At 35.4% G+C, this 19,389-nt stretch overlaps 1 protein-coding gene across 7 annotated transcripts in view; it reads right to left on the reverse strand.

Annotated features, from left to right (window-relative positions):
• Window positions 1–19,389, reverse strand: part of PCMT1 (protein-L-isoaspartate (D-aspartate) O-methyltransferase) — a 42,876-nt gene extending 23,487 nt beyond the window's left edge. For 5 of the 7 annotated variants that reach the window (XR_004138366.2, XR_010381215.1, XR_004138367.2 and 2 more), the window contains exons 1-3: window positions 18,990–19,233; window positions 3,929–4,033; window positions 2,648–2,679 (exon numbers count right to left, since the gene is read on the reverse strand). Coding sequence is in view for 3 of the 7 variants with exons in the window: in XM_010993993.3 (XP_010992295.2) it covers window positions 2,648–2,679; window positions 3,929–4,033; window positions 18,990–19,218 (366 nt within the window). In the remaining 4 variants the exon portion in view is untranslated. Of the gene's footprint in view, window positions 1–2,647; window positions 2,680–3,928; window positions 4,034–8,372; window positions 8,427–18,989 lie in introns of those variants that run through there. The other 2 variants (XR_010381216.1, XM_031456530.1) reach the window with 2 other exon arrangements.

Genomic DNA, 19,389 nt, shown 5'->3' on the forward strand with positions numbered 1-19,389 from the left:
AACATACAAGTGTTGAGGAGGAAGTGGAGAAAGTAGAACCTTCACATATTGTTGGTGGGACTGTAAAATAGTGTAGCCACCTTGGAAGTTCCTCAAAATATTAAACATAGAATTACTGTATGATCCAGCAAATTCTACTCCTAAGTATATACCTAAGAGAACTGAAAATATATGCACACATGAAAACATATATATTAATGTTCATAATAGCATTTTTCATAGCAGCTAGAAAGTGGGAACAATCCAAATGCCCATCAACTGATGAATAAACAAAAGGTGGTATATCCATACAATGAACTATTACCTGGCAATAAAAAGAAATGAAGTACACATGCTACAACATAGATAAACCTTGAAAATATTGTGCAAAATATAAAAAGCCAGTCACAAAAGGCTATATATTGTATTATTCTATTTATGTAAAATGCCCAGAATAGACACAGAAACAAAAAGTAGATTACTAGTTGCCAGGATCTGGGCAGAATGAGAGATGGAACTAACTGCTAATGGGTACAGAGTTTCTTTCTGAAGTGATGAAAATGTTCTGAAATTAGATGGTGGTAATGTTTGTATAACTTTGAATAGATTAAAAACCACAAACTATGTACTTTAAAAGGGTAAATTATATCTTAATAAAGCTATTATTTTTGTTTAAAAATGCACCCTTTGCCATGGAGTTACAGCTATGTTTCATTTGGCAGTGAACTGAACACTCAGCACCAAACTTCAAGGAAAAAAAAGAAAACTGACACTGTATTTATCTGAAAACATACCCGTCTGGGTAATTTCCCAAACATATTGGGTACCAATTCTCTAAAACAGCTATTAGGATTAAATGAACACATAAATCTTTCATTTTAAGGAGTTCAAACTGTGTGCAGGGATCTTAAGAATACATTTTTTTTTGGTTAATTATTAATTTCTTCGAATAGGTAATGCATACAAAAGCCATTCCTATCCTAAAGCAAAAAAAAAAAAAAAAAAAAAAGAAGAAGAAGAAAAAAAAGAACCTGATAATATACAGAAGGTATACAATGATAAGCAGATCTCACCTCCACTCCTATGCCTCCAATCATCTAATTCCCTACTTTAGAAGAAATCATTTTTAGTTTTCACGCTTATAGGAAGTTATGTATGTGTATTTATTTGATTGTTTTATATTACAGAATACTCTAAAAATTCTTCTGCATTCCACTTTTATGATACTTCTTGAAGAATCTTGCCAAATTCGTATTTACAGAGCTTCTTCATTTCAGTTTCACAGTAATTCACTGTACAGATATACCACAATTTATTAACCATCCACTATTAGTGGACTAGTAATGATTACTGGGTTTTTTTGCTATTATAAATAATGTGCCAGTGAATGTCTTTAGTCATTTTGCCCTTGTGCAAATATATTATGGGATAAATATCTTGAAATAAAACTGAGAGCCTAAGGTATATTTATTTCACACTTTATAGCTACTGCCAAACTGCCTTCCAAAAACACTATCAATTTACTCTCGACCAAAAAAAAATATGTTGACTTTCAGTTTCCTTTTTGTAATACAAAGTTACAAATTTTTTATTTCTAATGATAGGGAAAAAATGGTACTTCACTGTAATGCTAATTTGCAGTTGACTTAATCTAAGTGAAGATGACAACTTTTCATCTGTTTAAATGCCAATGTCAATGTATTTCTTTCTCTATGGATTATCATTCTTGTACTTTACCCATTTTCTTTTGGGTTTACTGATATTTTACTTCTTAATTTATAGGATACACACATACATATATATACTCCATATACATATATATATGGAAATTTGCCCTATACTGTCATATGCATTTCAAATATTTCCCTCAGTTTTTCTTCTTTGAATTTGCTTGTAATATTTTCTCTCTGCAGAAATCCCAGATTTTTATATTACAAAATATATTAGGTTTTTTAATGGCTTCTGGGTCTTTGGTTACGTTTTAAAGTCATTTCTATTCAACATTTATAAATAATTTTCCTATTTTTTCTTCTAGCATAATGATCAGTTCATTATGAATTTATGCGCAGAATTTATCTTAGTGTAAAGAAGACTTTAAGTTTAAATAAGAATTTCTCCAACTCCAAATACTTGCAGAGAATCAGGAAAGCTACTGTTCTTTTCACCAAAAACCAACAGAGCACTTATTTAAATAACTGACATTTAAAACCCAAGAAAACTCGCAACAGATAAAAAGTGCAAACTTAAAACAGGTCGTTCTCAAAATTATACAGCTAGACATAGCTACTATACTCGACCAGTACCTAATGAATATGAAACAATATTATACTTGCGATTTCTTTAATATGTTCATTATATTATTTAAAATATTCTCTCCCTTAATTAACTCATCACTAAATAAATAACCTTTTATATCCAACTTTTTACATGATCAGATTAGATACTAATGACAACCACCAAAAGCTTTAATGACAGCTTCTACCAAAAAGAATTCCTTCTATACACCTTGTATTAAGAATAAGATGCTTGTTACCAATTTCTATAATTCAGATGATAAAACCGATATGCTTAGAAGTTTAAAATGTTCTTTAAACCTTTTTTACCGAAGAAAACAGTCTTAGAGGAAAAATGTGATTCATTTGTACCCAAATGACCAAAGTTAACTTACCATATGTGGAGCACTGATTGTTGCTTGGAACCCTGCAAAAGAAGAGAACTACTGATACATTCAGCTGCAAAAACATATGAAGTACTCCGTGTAATTCCTTTTCTAACATCCATAAGTTATTTTTCTTTTTTTCTTTTCTTTTCATAAGTTATTTTTCATAATAATTATTTTTATGATCTCAAGAAAATAACACTTTGATTTTGTACTTTAGAGTACTGTCATTACACAGTTACAATTAGAGAATACAATCATGCCAAAGGCTCGTGTACTCATCTAACAGAACAGCCCCACTATTTCCAAAAATGTCTTCTCCTATATAGTTAGCTAAAAAAGGAAGAAGTTCATTAAGTTGAGTTGACAAATTTGTGATGTTTTGTCTTCAGATTTATAAAAAGAAAATAAGCTTCCACATATCACTGAAAAATCTTCACAAAATTAAATTGTTTCATATTTTTGGCACCTTTAAAAATTAGAACAACTGGCACTCAGAGCAGCTTGAGATTAATGAACTACTTCAACTTACTCTCTATACTATCACCTGATGTTAATTTATACAATCTTTTCTTAGTTTCTAGCTTTTAGTTTTTTCTTCCAGTGTTGCTCTCTCAAAGCTTATATACCTGCTTCTGCATCTGAAGCAATTTTCACTGAGCGGTGGTAGCAGGTGCCTTCGGGGTTCAGAAGCTCCCCAGGATCTTCTCTGCTGACTGTTAAAGTGCTTCAAAAGAAGACAGCATGGCTGCTGGCCGACAGAATCCTGAGGCACCTCTAAGCCTCAAAGGCGCCCACTGCCAAGGCTCAGCAGTTCAGCAAAACCTGCTTCAGGAGAAGGACTTAAATACAGAACTTTCTAAAAACAAGCACAAACCAAAAAATTGAGGGCAAGAGAAGCAGGGAAGTCAGTAATAACTTACTTACACATTCTCTTTAATGTTGATTTTAAAAACTGATGCTAATGCAAAAAAACCTTAGTCAACATTAAGAACCCTAAAAGAAAACTCAGCACGCAGCTTAAACTCTAAGTTCTCATTAAAAGTATATTTTAAGAAAAATTTTATAAAATTCTTATATATATATCACATAGTGTTTAAGAAAATAGAAAAGACACTTCATATACAACATTTTATTTAAATGGTTTGGATTATGAAACTTACTAAGACATAAAATTCAAATTAGTGAGGTAATAATAGATACATACCTGTGTCCCACTCTATTTTTATTTACAAAAATTATAGAGTAAATGAGTAAAATTTGTGACATTTTCAGAAACTCAACTCTTACCTATTGATTGTGGAGAATCCATATAGGGGTTACATTTTGCATAGTGGGAGCGGTCTGTGGCCAGCATTACTTCAAATACTTTATCTGTCTTGATGATTCCATTTTCTGAAATGAATGAAGCAATATTTTAAGGTGGGAGTGGCATGATCCGATGCATTTTAGAATAATTACTCTGACTACACTACAGAGACTAGGCTGGAAAAGAGCAAGTCTGAAAGCTGCTGCAATGGCCCAGGTAATCACAACTTGGTCTTTAATAATGACAGCAAGGATGAAGAAAAGTAGAAGGATTTGAGTTATATTTAGTAGGTAATGTATACCTGACTGACTAGGTGTGGAGGTGGGAGGGGAGTAATGGTTGGGATGCTGATGTCATAAACAGATCTGAGAAATCCTAGAGAAGGATCAAAGCTAAGAAGGAAAAGGGTAAGTTATTTATTCAATTAAGGGCTATGGACCATACACATTGAGATATTCAGCGGTCAGTTGGACACATGGATCTGGGGCTCAGGAAAATGATCTAGGATAGAGACATAGATTTCTAGTTGTATAGATGGCAAATGAAGCAATGGAAGTGAACTAAAGTGCCCAGGGAAGAATATGCAGCAAAGAAAAGCAAAAGTGAACATTTAAGAGAACTGCAAAGGAAGTGGAGCCTTCAAAGTTTATGACAAGGAGCAGCCACAGAGATAGATGAAAATCAAGCAGATATACTGTTACAGAGGCCAAGAGAAACAAATTTTTCAAGAAGGAAAGCAAGGTCTATATGCTCTTCCCTCAGTGTTCATGAGAGATTGGTTCCAGGACCCCGGCAGATAACAATATCTGTGGATGCTCAAGTATCTTATCTAAAATGGTGCAGTATTTGCGTATAACCTATGCATATTCTTCTGTATACTTTAAATCATCTTTAGATTACTTATAACACCTAATTCAATTTAAATGCTATGCAAATAATTGCCAGACATGCAACAAATTCAAATTTTGCTTTTCTGAAATTTTCTGGGATTTTTTTCCCAAATATTTTCAGTAGACAGTTGGTTGAACCCATGGAGACAGAACCTGGAGATATAGAGGGCTGATTGTATATATTTGGCTCCCCAACTATCAATTTTTTGATAAAGCCCTTATTAACTCATTATGTTTACTGACTATCTAACACATACTAGACACAGTGCTACATGTTTAGGATAAAAATAAACACAACACCATAGTTCTTGTCCTTACCTAAAATCTGTAAGATTAAATTACAAACTTGATTTTAACAATCCAGAAATCAATTATGTAAACCAAAACATGCTTTGCTTAATTTGGTTACATTATGAACAACTATTTTTTTTCAGATTTCTTTTTTTTAAATTAGGTATAATTGAAACACATTATATTAATGTCATGTATACAACATGATTCAATATTTGTATATACTGCAAAATGATCACCACAATAAGTTGAGTTAACATCCATTACCATATAGTTATAGAATTTTTTTTCTTGCAATGAGAATTTGTAAGATGTACCCTCTTAGCAACTTTCACATATGTAATACAGTATTATTAACTATACTGGCCATACTGTACATCCCCATGAAACTTACTTTATAACTGGCAGTTTGTATCTTTTGATCACCTTCACCCATTTTGCACCCCACCCACCTCTGACAACCACTCATCTGTCTCTGTATCTATGAGCTTGGTTTTTTGTTTATTTTTTTAGACTCCACATGTAAGTCAGATCATACAGCATTTGTCTTTCTCTGTCTGCCTTATTTCACTTAGCATAGTATCTCCAAGATCCATTCATACTACAAACGAAAAAAGTTCACTCTTTTTAATGGATAAATAATACTCCATTGTGTGTGTTTTACACACACACACACACACACACACACACACACACCCCACAACATCAATCTATTCTTTCATGGATGGACATTTAGGTTGTTTCCACTGTAAATAATACTGCAATGAACATATGAGGGTGCATATATCTTTTCGAATCAGTGTTTTTGTTTTCTTTGGATAAATGCCCAGAAATGGAATTGCTGGATCATATGGTGGTAGTATTTTTAATTTTTTGACGAACTTCCAAACCTCCACTGTTTTCCAAAGTGGCTACAACAATTTACATTCTCACCATAGTGCACAAGGGTTCCCTTTTCTCCACAGCCTTGCAAATACTTATTATTTCTTGTCTTTTTGAGAATAACCATTCTCAGAGGTGTGAGCTGATACTTCATTGTGGTTTATGATTTGCATTTCCCTGATGATTAGTGATGCTGAGCATCTTTTCACATACCTGTTGGCCTTCTGCACGTCTTCTTTAGAAAAAAAAAGTCTATTTAGATCCTCTGCCCATTTTTTTAATTTGATTTTTGCTACTGAGTTGTATAACTTCATATATTTTGGATATTAACCCCTCATCAGATACATGATTTGCAAATATTTTCTCCCACTCAGTAGACTGCCATAACTATTTTAAAATGAGACTTCTGTAAAAGCATCATGAGAAGTTTAAAATGTTTATGCAAACTAATTTAATTTATTCAACAACAGTGGAGCTTCTAGATTCTAGAGGATAATGGCAGCCACCAGAATCTGAATTTCCCCACCTGGCCACTCAAAAAAAACCCTAAACTTAAGATCAAGAAGGAGCATAAACAAAAGCACACATGATCCACGCTTTCACATCACTAAGAGACAGAGAATATCCAGACTTCAAATTATCTATTAGTAGAAAAATAAACAAATTCCAACAAAGTTCTTGCTTTTGCTGCAAGGTGTATCTACCCCTATATAGGTAGGGGGTGAAGTTTAAAAGACTAAAAGAAGGAAGTAGGGTATGCAGATGAAGCACAGACAAAATCTTTCCCAGAAAGAGGAAGTACAACACTAAGTACTAAAACAGTGAACACAGGTCTGGGACTTAGAAGTTCACTGCACTGGCTACAAGGAAAGAATTTAATATTCAGTGGGTTAATGACAGTTCCAATACCATTCAATGATGAAAGAATAGTCTTTTTCAATAAGTGGTGCTGAGACAACAGGATAGCCACATGAAAAGAATAAAGTTCAATCTTTCCCTCACACTAAATATAAAAATTAACTCAAATAGGATCAAAGATCTAAACACTAGGGCTAAAATCATAAAACTCATAGAAGAAAATATTGGGGTAAATCTTCATGACCTTGGATTTGGCAATGGATCCTACATATGACACCAAAAGCATGAACAATAAGAGAAAAAAACAGATAAATTGGGTCTCATCAAAATTAAACACTTTTGTGCTTCAAAGGACATTATCAAGAAAGAGAAAAGATAACTCACAGAATGAGAGAAAATAATTTGTAAGTCATATATCTGAAGAAGGAATTCTATCTAGAATAAAGAATTCTTACAATTCAATGTGAAAGAACAAATAACCCAATTTTAAAATGTTCAAAGGATCTGAACAGACATATCTCCAAAGAAGATATACAAATAGCCAATAAGCATATGAAAAGATGCTAGATATCATTATTCATCAGGGAAATACAAATTAAAAACCCAGTGAGATACCATTTCATATCTACTAGTATGGCTATAATCAAAAAGTCAGATAATAACAAGTGTTGACAAGAATGTTAAATTAGAACCCTATGTACTGCAAGTAGGAACATAAAATGGTACAGCCACTTTGAAAAACAGTCTGGCAGTTCCTCAAGTGGCTAAACATATCAAAGGCCCCAGCAGTTGTATTCATATGTGTATACCCAAGAGAAATGAAAACACATGTCCACACAAAAACTTGTATACGAATGTTCACAGCATTATTAAAAATATCCCCAAAGTGGAAACAACCCAAATGACCACCCATTGATGAACAGATACACAAAATGTGGTATATATCCATACAATGGAATATTATTAGGCCATAAAAAAGAATGAAGTAGAATGAAGAATTGATTTGTGCTATTACAGAGATGAACCTTGAAAACATTATGCTAAGTGAAAGAACTCAGTCACAAAAGATGACACATTGTATGATTCTATTTAATGTGCAGAATAGGAAAATCTACAAGATAGAAAGTAGATTAGCAGGTGCTGTCGCTGATGGGTTAGGGGAACAGAAAGGCAAAACAGGCTATCTTTTTGAGGTAACAAAAGTATTAAATTGACCATGGTAATGGCTGTACATATCTGTAAATATGCTAAAAACCATTGATTTGTACAATTTAAATGAGCAAATTACATAGTGTGGAATTAGATTTTAGTAAAGCTATTTTTTAAAAAATGTAGTGGGACCAGATGTGGCAAGCACAAGAAGCACTTGTTTCATACAAGCAGGGAAAGGACAGTGCCTCTTGATATGGCAATGAAGGAAAAGAAGGAAGAAAAGTAAGGATCCTACAGAAACAAAACAGCAATAAGATATGCCAACTCCCCCCCCATTTCCCACCACTATTACCAACATCATCATCCATTAAAGAAACTGCAAGTCACTACACTGACAGAAGGTGCTCTTGAACTGTGGCCACAAAATGCCTAAAAATAGGAAAAAGAAAAAGAAAAACCAACTCCAGTCAAAGCTACTGTAAAAAGAGAACAATACGCAAATCAAAGCAATTCAGCTGATTAAACATACAATATTTAAAACTGTATTCTAAGAAAACTTAACAGGAAGTAAGTAAAATTATTACCAGAAACAATCAACTTCCAAGATACATACTAATAAAACTATCAGACTTTAAAAGCAAGGAATAAAATTCTCAGCATTTCAAAGCAAAAAAAATCAAATTACCTAATAAGGATTAAAAAAAAAGCAGGCAACTATCAGGTTTCTTAAGAGCAATATTCAAAGCAAAGCAACTATGAAGCAGCATTTTCAAGAAATTCAAAGAAAGAAAGTACAAGTTAACAATAAAAAGGAGCAATGATACACCCAACAACATGAACAAATCTCAAGAATACTAATCTCAGTGAAAGAAGCCAGACTAGGAGATTTTACACTATTTGATTCCATCTATATCAAACTATAGAAAAGTCAAAATCATAGTGGCAGACGGCTGATCTGCAGTTGCTAGGGGTTGAGCTAATTCCTGTTCTATATCATTAGGGTTGTGGTTACACAACTGTATCTGTTAGTCAAAATTTTCAAATTGTAATCTCAAAATTAGGAATTTTTATGTAAATTATACCTCAATAAAGCTGAGTTATTAAAAGTGTAAGCCAGGGATTTTACACCCAGCCAAAACTGTCCTCCAAATAATAAGGTTATAGAAAAAAAGTCTTGAATGTGCAAGAACTTCGGGAATGCTGCACACACAAGCCCTTCCTGAGGAATCTTCTAGAAGATGTACTTCATCTAACTAAGAGATGATCAGGGATACATTAGAAAAGGACACATATCCAACCTTAGAGCAAAGACTAAAAGGATGGATTGGTCTGCCTTCAGCAAGAATCCTCTCAAGCTAGTTTAGCCAGAATCCCCCATAACCTCTGATGTTTCCTCTTAGTAATTTTCTACCCACTGACCCCCACCCTGCTCCTAGGCTATGAATCCCCACTTGTCCATTCTGTATTGGAAACTGAGTTCAGTTAAAACTGAGGTCTCTCTTCCTCTATTGCAATAGCTTCTGAATATAATCTGTTTTTAACTAATTTTTTAAAAGACCAAAAGGGTAAAGACATGAGTTGAATAAAAAAACTTAAATGCTGTATATGTTCTGACAAAGTAGAAAGAATGCAACTAAAAACAATGGGAAGAGGAAAAAGAGGGAAAAGTAGAATTAGATCATTGACTGTGGACAGGAGGAATCAAAGGATACCATTTAATACTGACCAGACAGTAAACAGTTTAAAAATGGTGGTTTAAAGACACTATAAAAGGTATAAACACAAACTCTTCAAATAACAAAAGAATACTTATAAAACAATGCATGCCAACTAAAGAAATATTGTAAATAGTTACAGACTGGCAGACAAACATATCATCTTTCCATTTAAAAATATTGTAAGTTTTGGATGAATTAACCCAAATAGAAAGTATTATCTCTACACAAATAAGCTTAGGCAAACTACCTGTAAAGGTTATTAAAACAGTAAAAGTATTTTTTCAAATGTTTTAAAAGCAGAGTAATAATAGATATATAATTTCCTAAATATTTATCATGTGCCAGACAAAATTCTAAGCACATTACATGACATACACTATCTCTTTTGAGATATAAACTTAGGAACTACGAAACAATCTTAAATTGTCTCTAACAATCCTATAAAGTAAGCACTATTATGACTCCATTTTACAAATAATAAAATTGAGTGTAGAAAGACTAAGTAGTTCAAGATCACAGAGCAAATAAGGGGTAGGGCCATTCAAATTGAGATGTTAGATTCCTGCTGACCACTTCACTGTACCGCTACTACTGTATTAAAATAGCTTAGTGACTTCTACTAATTCATTTCCCAAAATAATTCTTGAGTGGTTCATTTGCCCTGTATTCAATTCAAATTCCAGAGGGGTGATTCGTAGACTCTCATGGTCATAAGGGGCCTGAGAAGCCATCAAGTCTCACTTCTTCATAAATAGGTACCATGATCTCTACTTGAAAAGTTGCATTAATGTGGAACAGCCCTTTCCAGATTCAGACCACACTAATTATCAGAACACTTCCCTGTATTAAGAGGAAATCTCCCTCTTTATAATTCACTTACATAAACCCTTAGGCCTAGATACTCTCTTAAATAACAAAAAAAATACTGAATTTTCTATCTAACCAACACTGTTTACACATCTGAACATATCATGACCACTTCAAGTCTTATCTTTTTCATGTTAAACAACCTCACTCAATACTTCAATTACTGTCATATATTCACTTACTCATTCTTCTCTAGATGTATACTTAAAGTGTGACACTTAAAATTAAACGTGTGGTTTATAAGCACATTAAAAAAATCAAGTAAATTAAAGAGATTACTTCCCTTAAGCTAGATAATATACATCTTTCAAACTCATGTCAGTTTCTCTGGCTGCTTTCTTACTCTGTAGAGGCATACAGAATTTATTAAAAACCCTAAATTGTTTTAAAAGCATGTCACCAGCCATTAATTAAAAAGCTGAATACATCAAGGCTCAGGATAAAGCTTTATTAAACCATTACTGGGCAGTTTCCAAAATTTTCACCCCAAGGTTTTTATTATTTGCTTTTGCCCAGGATTCTATATTTTGAAAGATGCATAAAGCAAGATACATTTACTAAGTTATTAAATAATTTTTCCATTTTTGGTAAGCTGACATATACAACTGCCAGTGCCCTGAAATATTTCTAGCAAACTGCAAAGTAATTTAACGTTTCACTTTGAGTGTATAGCCTAATTATGAGTAGACATGCAATTACCATTAGGCTTTCTGAATTAGTGAACAGCTTTAGAACCACCCATACTTAATTTTCATGCACCCTAAGGACCAGGGACCCTAATTAAATAATTATAATAATGGCTAATGTTGATCTAAATATGCAATTGATCCAAATGAGAAGTTAGTAGAATTCAAAAAGGAGAATGCAATTGAAACCAAGCTGTAAATCAAATAATAAAAAGCTTGAAAAATTACAGCCACATTAAGAAGGAATCTGCTTCTCTTCTCAGACTTAAGGAGTGGGGAAGGGTGAAGAGGGAGATAAATTACAGGAAAAAAAAATACTATACAAGAGTCATGATTTACCCTAAGAAAACTAAACTGTGGCATTAATTGACGAAGTGTAAAACAAGGAAAAACATTTGACTATTCCTCTTCAATAGTAGAGAGGTCTGTGATATTAGAAACAAAGAACAGAGAATAAACTCATGGCACACTGCACAGCTCAGCAAAGTGTTAACTCAGTCATTAATGCTTCTAATGATGGTTACTAATCTTCAACACTTAAAAATAAACATAGTGCAGATTTATTTACTGCCCAGAACAAAACAAAATATTACCAACTTTGACAATGTAAAAGAGCAGCTAATAAGTTGCAAAATGAGTATCCTTTCTGACAAAGTGGAAGGGTTAAGGGATACTGTCAGTTTATAAATTGTGGAACAAGAAATTGAGGTTAAAGTATATTACTTAAAGTTAAAAAGGTAACCACAAAAGAGGAAGCAAAAATTGCAATATAACCATATGTGGGGAGGGGGGTAAGTTTATAGGGTGTAAATACTCATCCATCTTGGCAGATGATGATGTCTAAAGTTGATAAAACAAGAAACAGCAGTTTAAGCATATGATTTAGAGACATGAAGACAGTCACCAGAAGGACCAAATACATAGTTAAAAGTGGTTCACTCTAAGCAGTCTGGGAGTGGGGAGGAAGAGGGCTAGCAATTACTATTTTTCATTATAAGCCCTTCGGTACTATTTTATCTTTTAACCATGTATATATATTATTTAGCTAAAAATTAATCTTAATTCTCCTAACGTTACTACCACAGGTTGATAATATTTATATAGATGTATAAATACAATGTGTGTTTGCTCTAATAAGATGTAACATGTGGCAGGGACTCTTTTTCTTTCACAATGATAGAATTTTAATTGGATGCATTATCTAGGCTCTCTGTAGTTATGCACAGCCTTAGAATTAAGTTCTTGTCAATGAGAACATAGGCAGAAATTATGTATGCAACTGCCGGATCATGCTCTTAAACTGATGTGGGTTTCCCCCTTGCCCCATTTTCCTCCCCACCAGCTAGAATATGGAAGTGTTGAGATAAACTACCTTCAACCTTGCAGATAAGGGAAAGACTTTAGGGAACACAACAAGAAAGAAGGAGCCCAGGTCTTAAACACCATGGAATTACCATATTAGCTCCGAACTGTTTATATGTGGATTGTTATGAGAGGCAGAAACTTTGATTTTGTTTAGGCCATTGTTATTTTGGTCTTTATTATAGCAGCCGAACGGGTACCCTAAAACACAAGGTATATGAAGAGTAAAGTGAGATCAGTCTGAAGAACAGGATTGGAGTTGGAGCACAGGAACAGGTTGCAGAAGACCCTTAAAAGGCCTGAAAGCTAAGCAAGAAGTGTTTATACTTGATACAGTAAGCAACAGAAGTCTGGGCAGAAAAGTGACATAACAGAAAGCAGTACACTAGGACAATCGGTGTAAAGTATAGAATGAATGTGAGAGGACAGAAATTGAAAGTATGATGACCAATCAGACACTTGGAGGCACATCACTCCAAGTTAAAACTAAACCTACGCCAGGACAGTATTGATGAAAATACAATGAAAGAAGGGACTACAAAAGGCATTTGTAATAACTATTGAATTAATTTGGACAGAATTAATTAATTCTGTAAGAATCAATGACTATTCCAAGATTTTTGATCTGGAAAATAGAAGAACAGAATCCTGGCAGAAACGGAAAAAGAAGAATGTCTGTGTTGGTATGAAGCACTGAAAACACAGGTAAGAAAATAAACTGCAGATGGATTTCAAGTCATACAGAAACTTTCTCTAAGTTTCTGTAAGTAACTTGTTACAAAGTTACATCTCAATAAAAGAAATGTTACATTATTATATTATTGTTTTATGACTTGAACAGTTTTTAATCATCTATTCCCTATTTCTTCTCGACTAACAAAATGTTGAAGTAAACAGTAAGAAATGAACAAAATGATCATCTTTCACTTCCCATCTAGAACGATTAGGTGTGATAAGAGGTAAGTAGAGCTTGAGACACTTTTGGTACAGAAAGTCTGAAAGGGATTCGTTTTAAATTCACACTGTAATCACAGAATTTTAAGTGATGGCAAGTTATGATAAAGCCTATCATCCAAGTACCAGAAATTATTCAAAATACATCTTTCTCTAGACCATTGTCACTCTTAATAGATACATAAAGTCAAGTGTTTTGACACTATTTCTCAAAGGAGGATGCTCCTGGGACTCCTCAGATCTCTGACAAACTAAAATGTTACGCAAAACTCTAAAATATAGGTAATCAAATGTTAATTTCTGTGGCTCTCTTCTAAAACACAAACACACACACCTCACCGGTGATTTCACGCAATCTAGGATGCAATTAAAATTACAGAATCTTGGATTTGAAAGGGTCCTCAGAGATCTAGTACATAGTAAAAGCTGAGGACAAACTTCTTCCACAATATCCCTTACGGTGAAATAGTCAACCATTCTTTGCTTCAATACATCCAATGACAGAAAACAATACTTTTCAAAGCTAATTTTTTCACTGTTAGGACAGCTTTGTGAATAATTCCTTATAATAAGCCAAAATTTTTTTCTCCCATTGTCCTGGTCTGACCCTCTACTAAATGACATTTCTTCAAATATTTATATATTATTCCTTTCCTTAGCTTTCTCATTGCTAAATCAAACAACCTTTATCTCATCAAATCATCACATAAAATGCTGTTGCTCTTGTCATCTTGATCACCCTTTTCTGATAATCTTCAGTTTCTTACTACTACTCTTAAAGCGCGTTGGCCAGAACTAAATGCAATACTAATAAAAACATGTGGAACAGTACAATGGAACTAAGACCTCATTAAGTAGACTGTAATACAACCTAGCATCTAGATCTAGTGCTGTGCAATAGAATTTATGATGGTGGAAATGTTCTATATCTACCCTGTGCAACAGGTTAGCCACTAGCCTCAGGTGGCTACTGAGCTCTTGAACTGTGGTTAGTATGAATGAGTGGCTGAATTTTTTATTTCAGTTAGTTTAAATTTAAGTAGATACATTTATATTAAATCCCCCCCCCCATCATAGCTATTAAATCTTATTCAATGCACTGTAAATTTACTTACAAGTATGTACCCGGAAGACTGACTAGATGTAAGTTAAAATGAGGATGTATTCTTCTGGATTCTAAATGAGGTCCACTTCTGCTTCTTTGTTTTTATGAGGGGGGAGGTAATTGGGTTTATTTATTTATTTATATTTGGAGGAGGTACTGGGGATTGAACACAGGACCTCATGCATGCTGAGCATGCGCTCCACCACTTGAGCTATACCCTCCCTGCCTAAATGAGGTCCAAATTTCTGAAAACAGTCTCTTAGGATTTTATCACCTGGTTATATTTGGCCCACAAATGCACATGATAAAACTAATGGAATATTCTCTTTTCCACTAGTCATGCTACAAGTGGCTAAGAACTGACATTCTAAATAGAATGACAAAATAATTTCAATTTATTTGCAGAAATAAGGATATAAAAATTATAAATTATCATTATTCTTACAAATTAAAGTGCCTACCAAGGATCTTCACTTCAATGTCTTATAAGCAACTCAAACCAAACGTTCCCCCAAATAAACTCCTGCTCTCCCACACATCCTTACGTTCCCCACCTCCCCCAAAATCCCTGCTGCTCACTCATCTATTATTTCATACTCAGAAAATGGCAAATCATTGACATTGCCCAGGTCTAAAACCTTGGTGTCATATCCTTGACTCCAATCTTTCTCCCACACCCCAAATCCACACCTAGTACATTCTGTTCTCTCTGTCTCAAATGCCTGTCCCCCAGTTCTATCTGCATGGCTTGTATTTCTTTCCGGTCACCAAATCTTTATTCAAATGACACCCTAGTGAGGCCTTCTTCTGCAAACCTACCACCCTACACTCCCCATCCTTCTTCTCTACCACTTATCATGTGATTTATATTTTATTTATCTGCTCCCATTAGAAGTAAGCTACAAGAGAGAATAGATGTTTGTTTTTCACAGCTCAGTCTCCAGCGCCTGGCATATAGACAACAGCCAAATATCAGCTGACTAATTCTACAAACTATATATATATTATACATGCAAAATGACACAATCAAGAATGCAAAGGAAATATAAGTAGAAATAACTGATGCATTAGGGTAGCAGATTGAATTTTTTTTCACAAATAAAAATACGTAAAAGAACAATTGTTAGCATTGTTTTAAGAGGCCAATACAGCATTTGAAGTCTGTTAAGAGTTAACCTTCCACAAACCCTTTGGTTTAGACATCCCTGCTCTAGGATACAGTCTTTCTCAACCTCATCCACTCTTGTCCGCTTCTTGTCCTAACTTTACCATGGCATGAAATTATCCCAATAAAAGTAGAAAATAAATCCTAATATAAACATTGCTTGAATTGTCATATTCCCTGGATTAAGCACTCACAGTTGTCTTAAGTTAATTTGTTTCATGAGCACATTATCAGTCTATAATTATAAAATAACTATATTTTTCATTTCTATAGACCTATACTGTCCAACATGTGGCTAATGGTTAAAGTTAATTGAAATAACACAAAAATCTAATTCCTCTTAACACAACATTGTAAAATGATTATAACTCAATAAAAAATGTTTAAAAAAATCTAATTCCTTAGTTGTACTAACCACATTTCAAGTACTCCATGCCCCACGTAGTAGTGGCTACCATACTGAACAGCACTGATACAGATATTACAGAAAGCTCTGCTGGGCAGGACTGCTATAGACTTTTTTCCTAAAATTTTATTTTAAAGTGATTCAGCTGAAACACTGGTAGGGTTTAACCTTGTGATTTTCAATTCTCTATAGTAGTGATTCTCAAAGTGTGGTCCTTGGACCGGCAGCAGCACATTATTGTTGGAAATACAAATTCTTAAGAGCCCCAGCAAAATATCTTAATTTGTTTTAACAAGTTCTCCAGGTGATTCAGGAGATTGTGAAGAATGTTCAAATTTTAGACCACTGTTCTCAGTTACTTAAGAGCAGTTATCATCAAAGTATAAACTAAGACATATTATGAGATGTACCATTACAGTCTAAAAAAATCAATAAATGATATATCAACTATGAAATCATAAACAATTATATTTTTGTCTTAAAAAACCAAGTAGATATTTTTAAAAAAATTATAACAGTATTAAAATGAAACCAATCATGAACTTTTTTCATTAAAAAAATTAAAACTGTAATTTGCTTTTCTTTCAGTTTGCAGATCCCTTTTCACTTCAATATCAGCATAATCATGTTTTAATCTTTTTCTAAAGAATCAGTTAGAAGCCTTTAAGTTAGGAAGAATACATAAAGGCGGAATAATCAGTAAAGAGTGAAAATTTTTCAATTTGTGCTAACTGAAATTTTCAAATGAGCAAACATTATTTTTACAATAAATTAATAAATAAAATGAAATCTATTAGCTAGAATTAATTCAGCAAAGTGTTGAAACAAAAGTTGCAAGAGTGTTACAAAAGAGGCTAAACAATTTATTTACTCTCACTTCCTCTTATTTCCTCTTACCAGTCATAGACCTAGTATAAAACTAAACTGTGCACTATCAACACCCATGTATGTTAAATATTTCTCATTAAATTTTCTGATTAAAAAAATCCTTAGATATTTCAGCTAAGAATAGTAATGCAATACATTAAAGTGATTATAAAACCACTGGGAGAAGATCTAGTCTTGGCTTACTACAAAATCGACCCAAAAAGGAGAGACTTTAAGAGCCCGATTGATTACAAATTTCTGCTACAGCCAAGTGTCTACTGTGATAACCTACCAGTGGAAAATTACTTAATCACAATTCAAGTACAGAATGTTTCAGGTGTGTATCCTGCAACAGCAGGCACTAGATCATTTCAAAAATTTTTATACAAATATTTATAATATATTGAGCTTATGTGCAATCCGTGGGAACCTAAGTCACGATAATATTGTCTCAGCACATAAACTTCCACTTTCAAATATTCTTCCATAAAATGAATACTGGCAATGCTTGACAGAATTTTAAAATCTAAACATTCTTCATTACTAAACATTAAGGACACAATTTCCAAGTTTTAAATATTGTTTTGAAAAAAAGTCAAATGATGAATATTAAGTATTAACCATGTACCAGACAATGCTATTTACTTCTCTCACTAATCTTGATATTCCTAGCACAGATCCAAACATATAATACACATTTAATAGGCATTTATGAAAAAAGGAATGATTTTTAAGTTTTGAGAGGATTCAAAAAAAGTCCCAGGCCTCAAGGAGGTTACAAATCGAATTAGGAAACATGACAAACACATGAAAAGCTAAATAATCTATAACAATTAAAAATGTCACATGGCAGGGTATTATTATTTGCAATGTCAGTGGCAAATAAGAGAGCTATAAATTCTGACCAGAGTGAAATTATTACGGACTGCGGTCCTTCTGGTCTCCCGACTAGACGACAACACTGTATTTCGATTTAAAAAAAGAAAGTGACACAGCACTCGTCCCACCCTAAAATTATCATCAGAGGAAGGAATACAATAACTAAAGTGAATGGTGTAAAGAAACTTCCATACAAGGCTTTTAAAGCATATGGTAGCCCTGAAAAAAGAACATTCCACACACAAAATCGTTTGCTGGATCCCAAGACCTGTAAAGGCTCCTGAAATACAAGTCTCTCAGGAACAGCATCCCCTGATTATTTCTTCCTCCGCCCCCCGTGAAGCTTTCCACTGGACAGCAGCCCCAGAAATTTCTCTCAGCATCCGCAACAATACTCTCATCTCCCTCTCCCTCCCCTCGCCAGTATCAGACGGTGGCATCTCCCGCCAGAGGAAAAAACGGAGGGCGGGGGAGGCAGAATAGGGGAGAAAGCTTGCAGCTCGGTCGATTAAGACAGAGGAGGAGGTGAAAAGACGCGGGGGTCGAGGGTGGGGTCCCCTCAGCTACAGCCCAGACTCAAGGAGGCCCGGCCAACATCCCACCTCCAGGGCACTCCCCTCGCCCGCTGTACCCGGACGAGCAGGCGGCGGACTCAACTGACAGTCCCACAACCTGTGCCGCGCCCCCTCCCCCAGGCCCGCGGGGAAACGCCTGCCCCTGCCCCACCAGCAGCGGCCCCTGGCTCCTTCTCCCCGGTTCCCTTCCACATCGCCGATGAGTGACAGGTCCCGGGGGAGGCGATCGCAAGCGCACACCGTTCAGAACCGCTGGTGCAACCCTGCGCCGACGCCCTCCGGCAGGCACGGGGTGGGTAGACAGAATGTTCCGGGCGGCCCAGGGGGACCCGGTCCAGGCCTGGCCTTTCCCAGTGGCCCCACACCGGGCGGGGGTGGCACTTACTGCGGAGGTTGTGGATTAGCTCCGAGTGGCTGGCGCCGCCGGATTTCCAGGCCATCGCTAAGCACACCCGGAGCAGGTACAGAACCACCTTCAGCGCGGCGACGGTGCCTAACAGCTTCCCCAAGAGTGAGACCACCTCCCACACGGTCACCGCCCCGCTCGCGTCCCCGTTGTAGCCGCCGCTGTGACTGCCGTCGCCGCCGCTACCGCCACTGCGCGCTCCCGGCATTCCCCGCGGCACGCATGCGCTCTGTGACGCCGCGCGGCCTCGGGTGCGGTCGGGTGGGGCCGGAGGCGGCGGTGGCCGCGTGCCCGCCGCCTGCGCGGGGGACTTCTGCGGCTCCCTGACACTAGCGGGTTGGCCTCGCTGAGTCAGCGCCACTGCCGCTGCTGCGTGGCC

The sequence above is a fragment of the Camelus dromedarius genome, chromosome 6 (genome assembly GCF_036321535.1).
Source record: "Camelus dromedarius isolate mCamDro1 chromosome 6, mCamDro1.pat, whole genome shotgun sequence".
In the NCBI taxonomy this organism is placed as follows: domain Eukaryota; kingdom Metazoa; phylum Chordata; class Mammalia; order Artiodactyla; family Camelidae; genus Camelus; species Camelus dromedarius.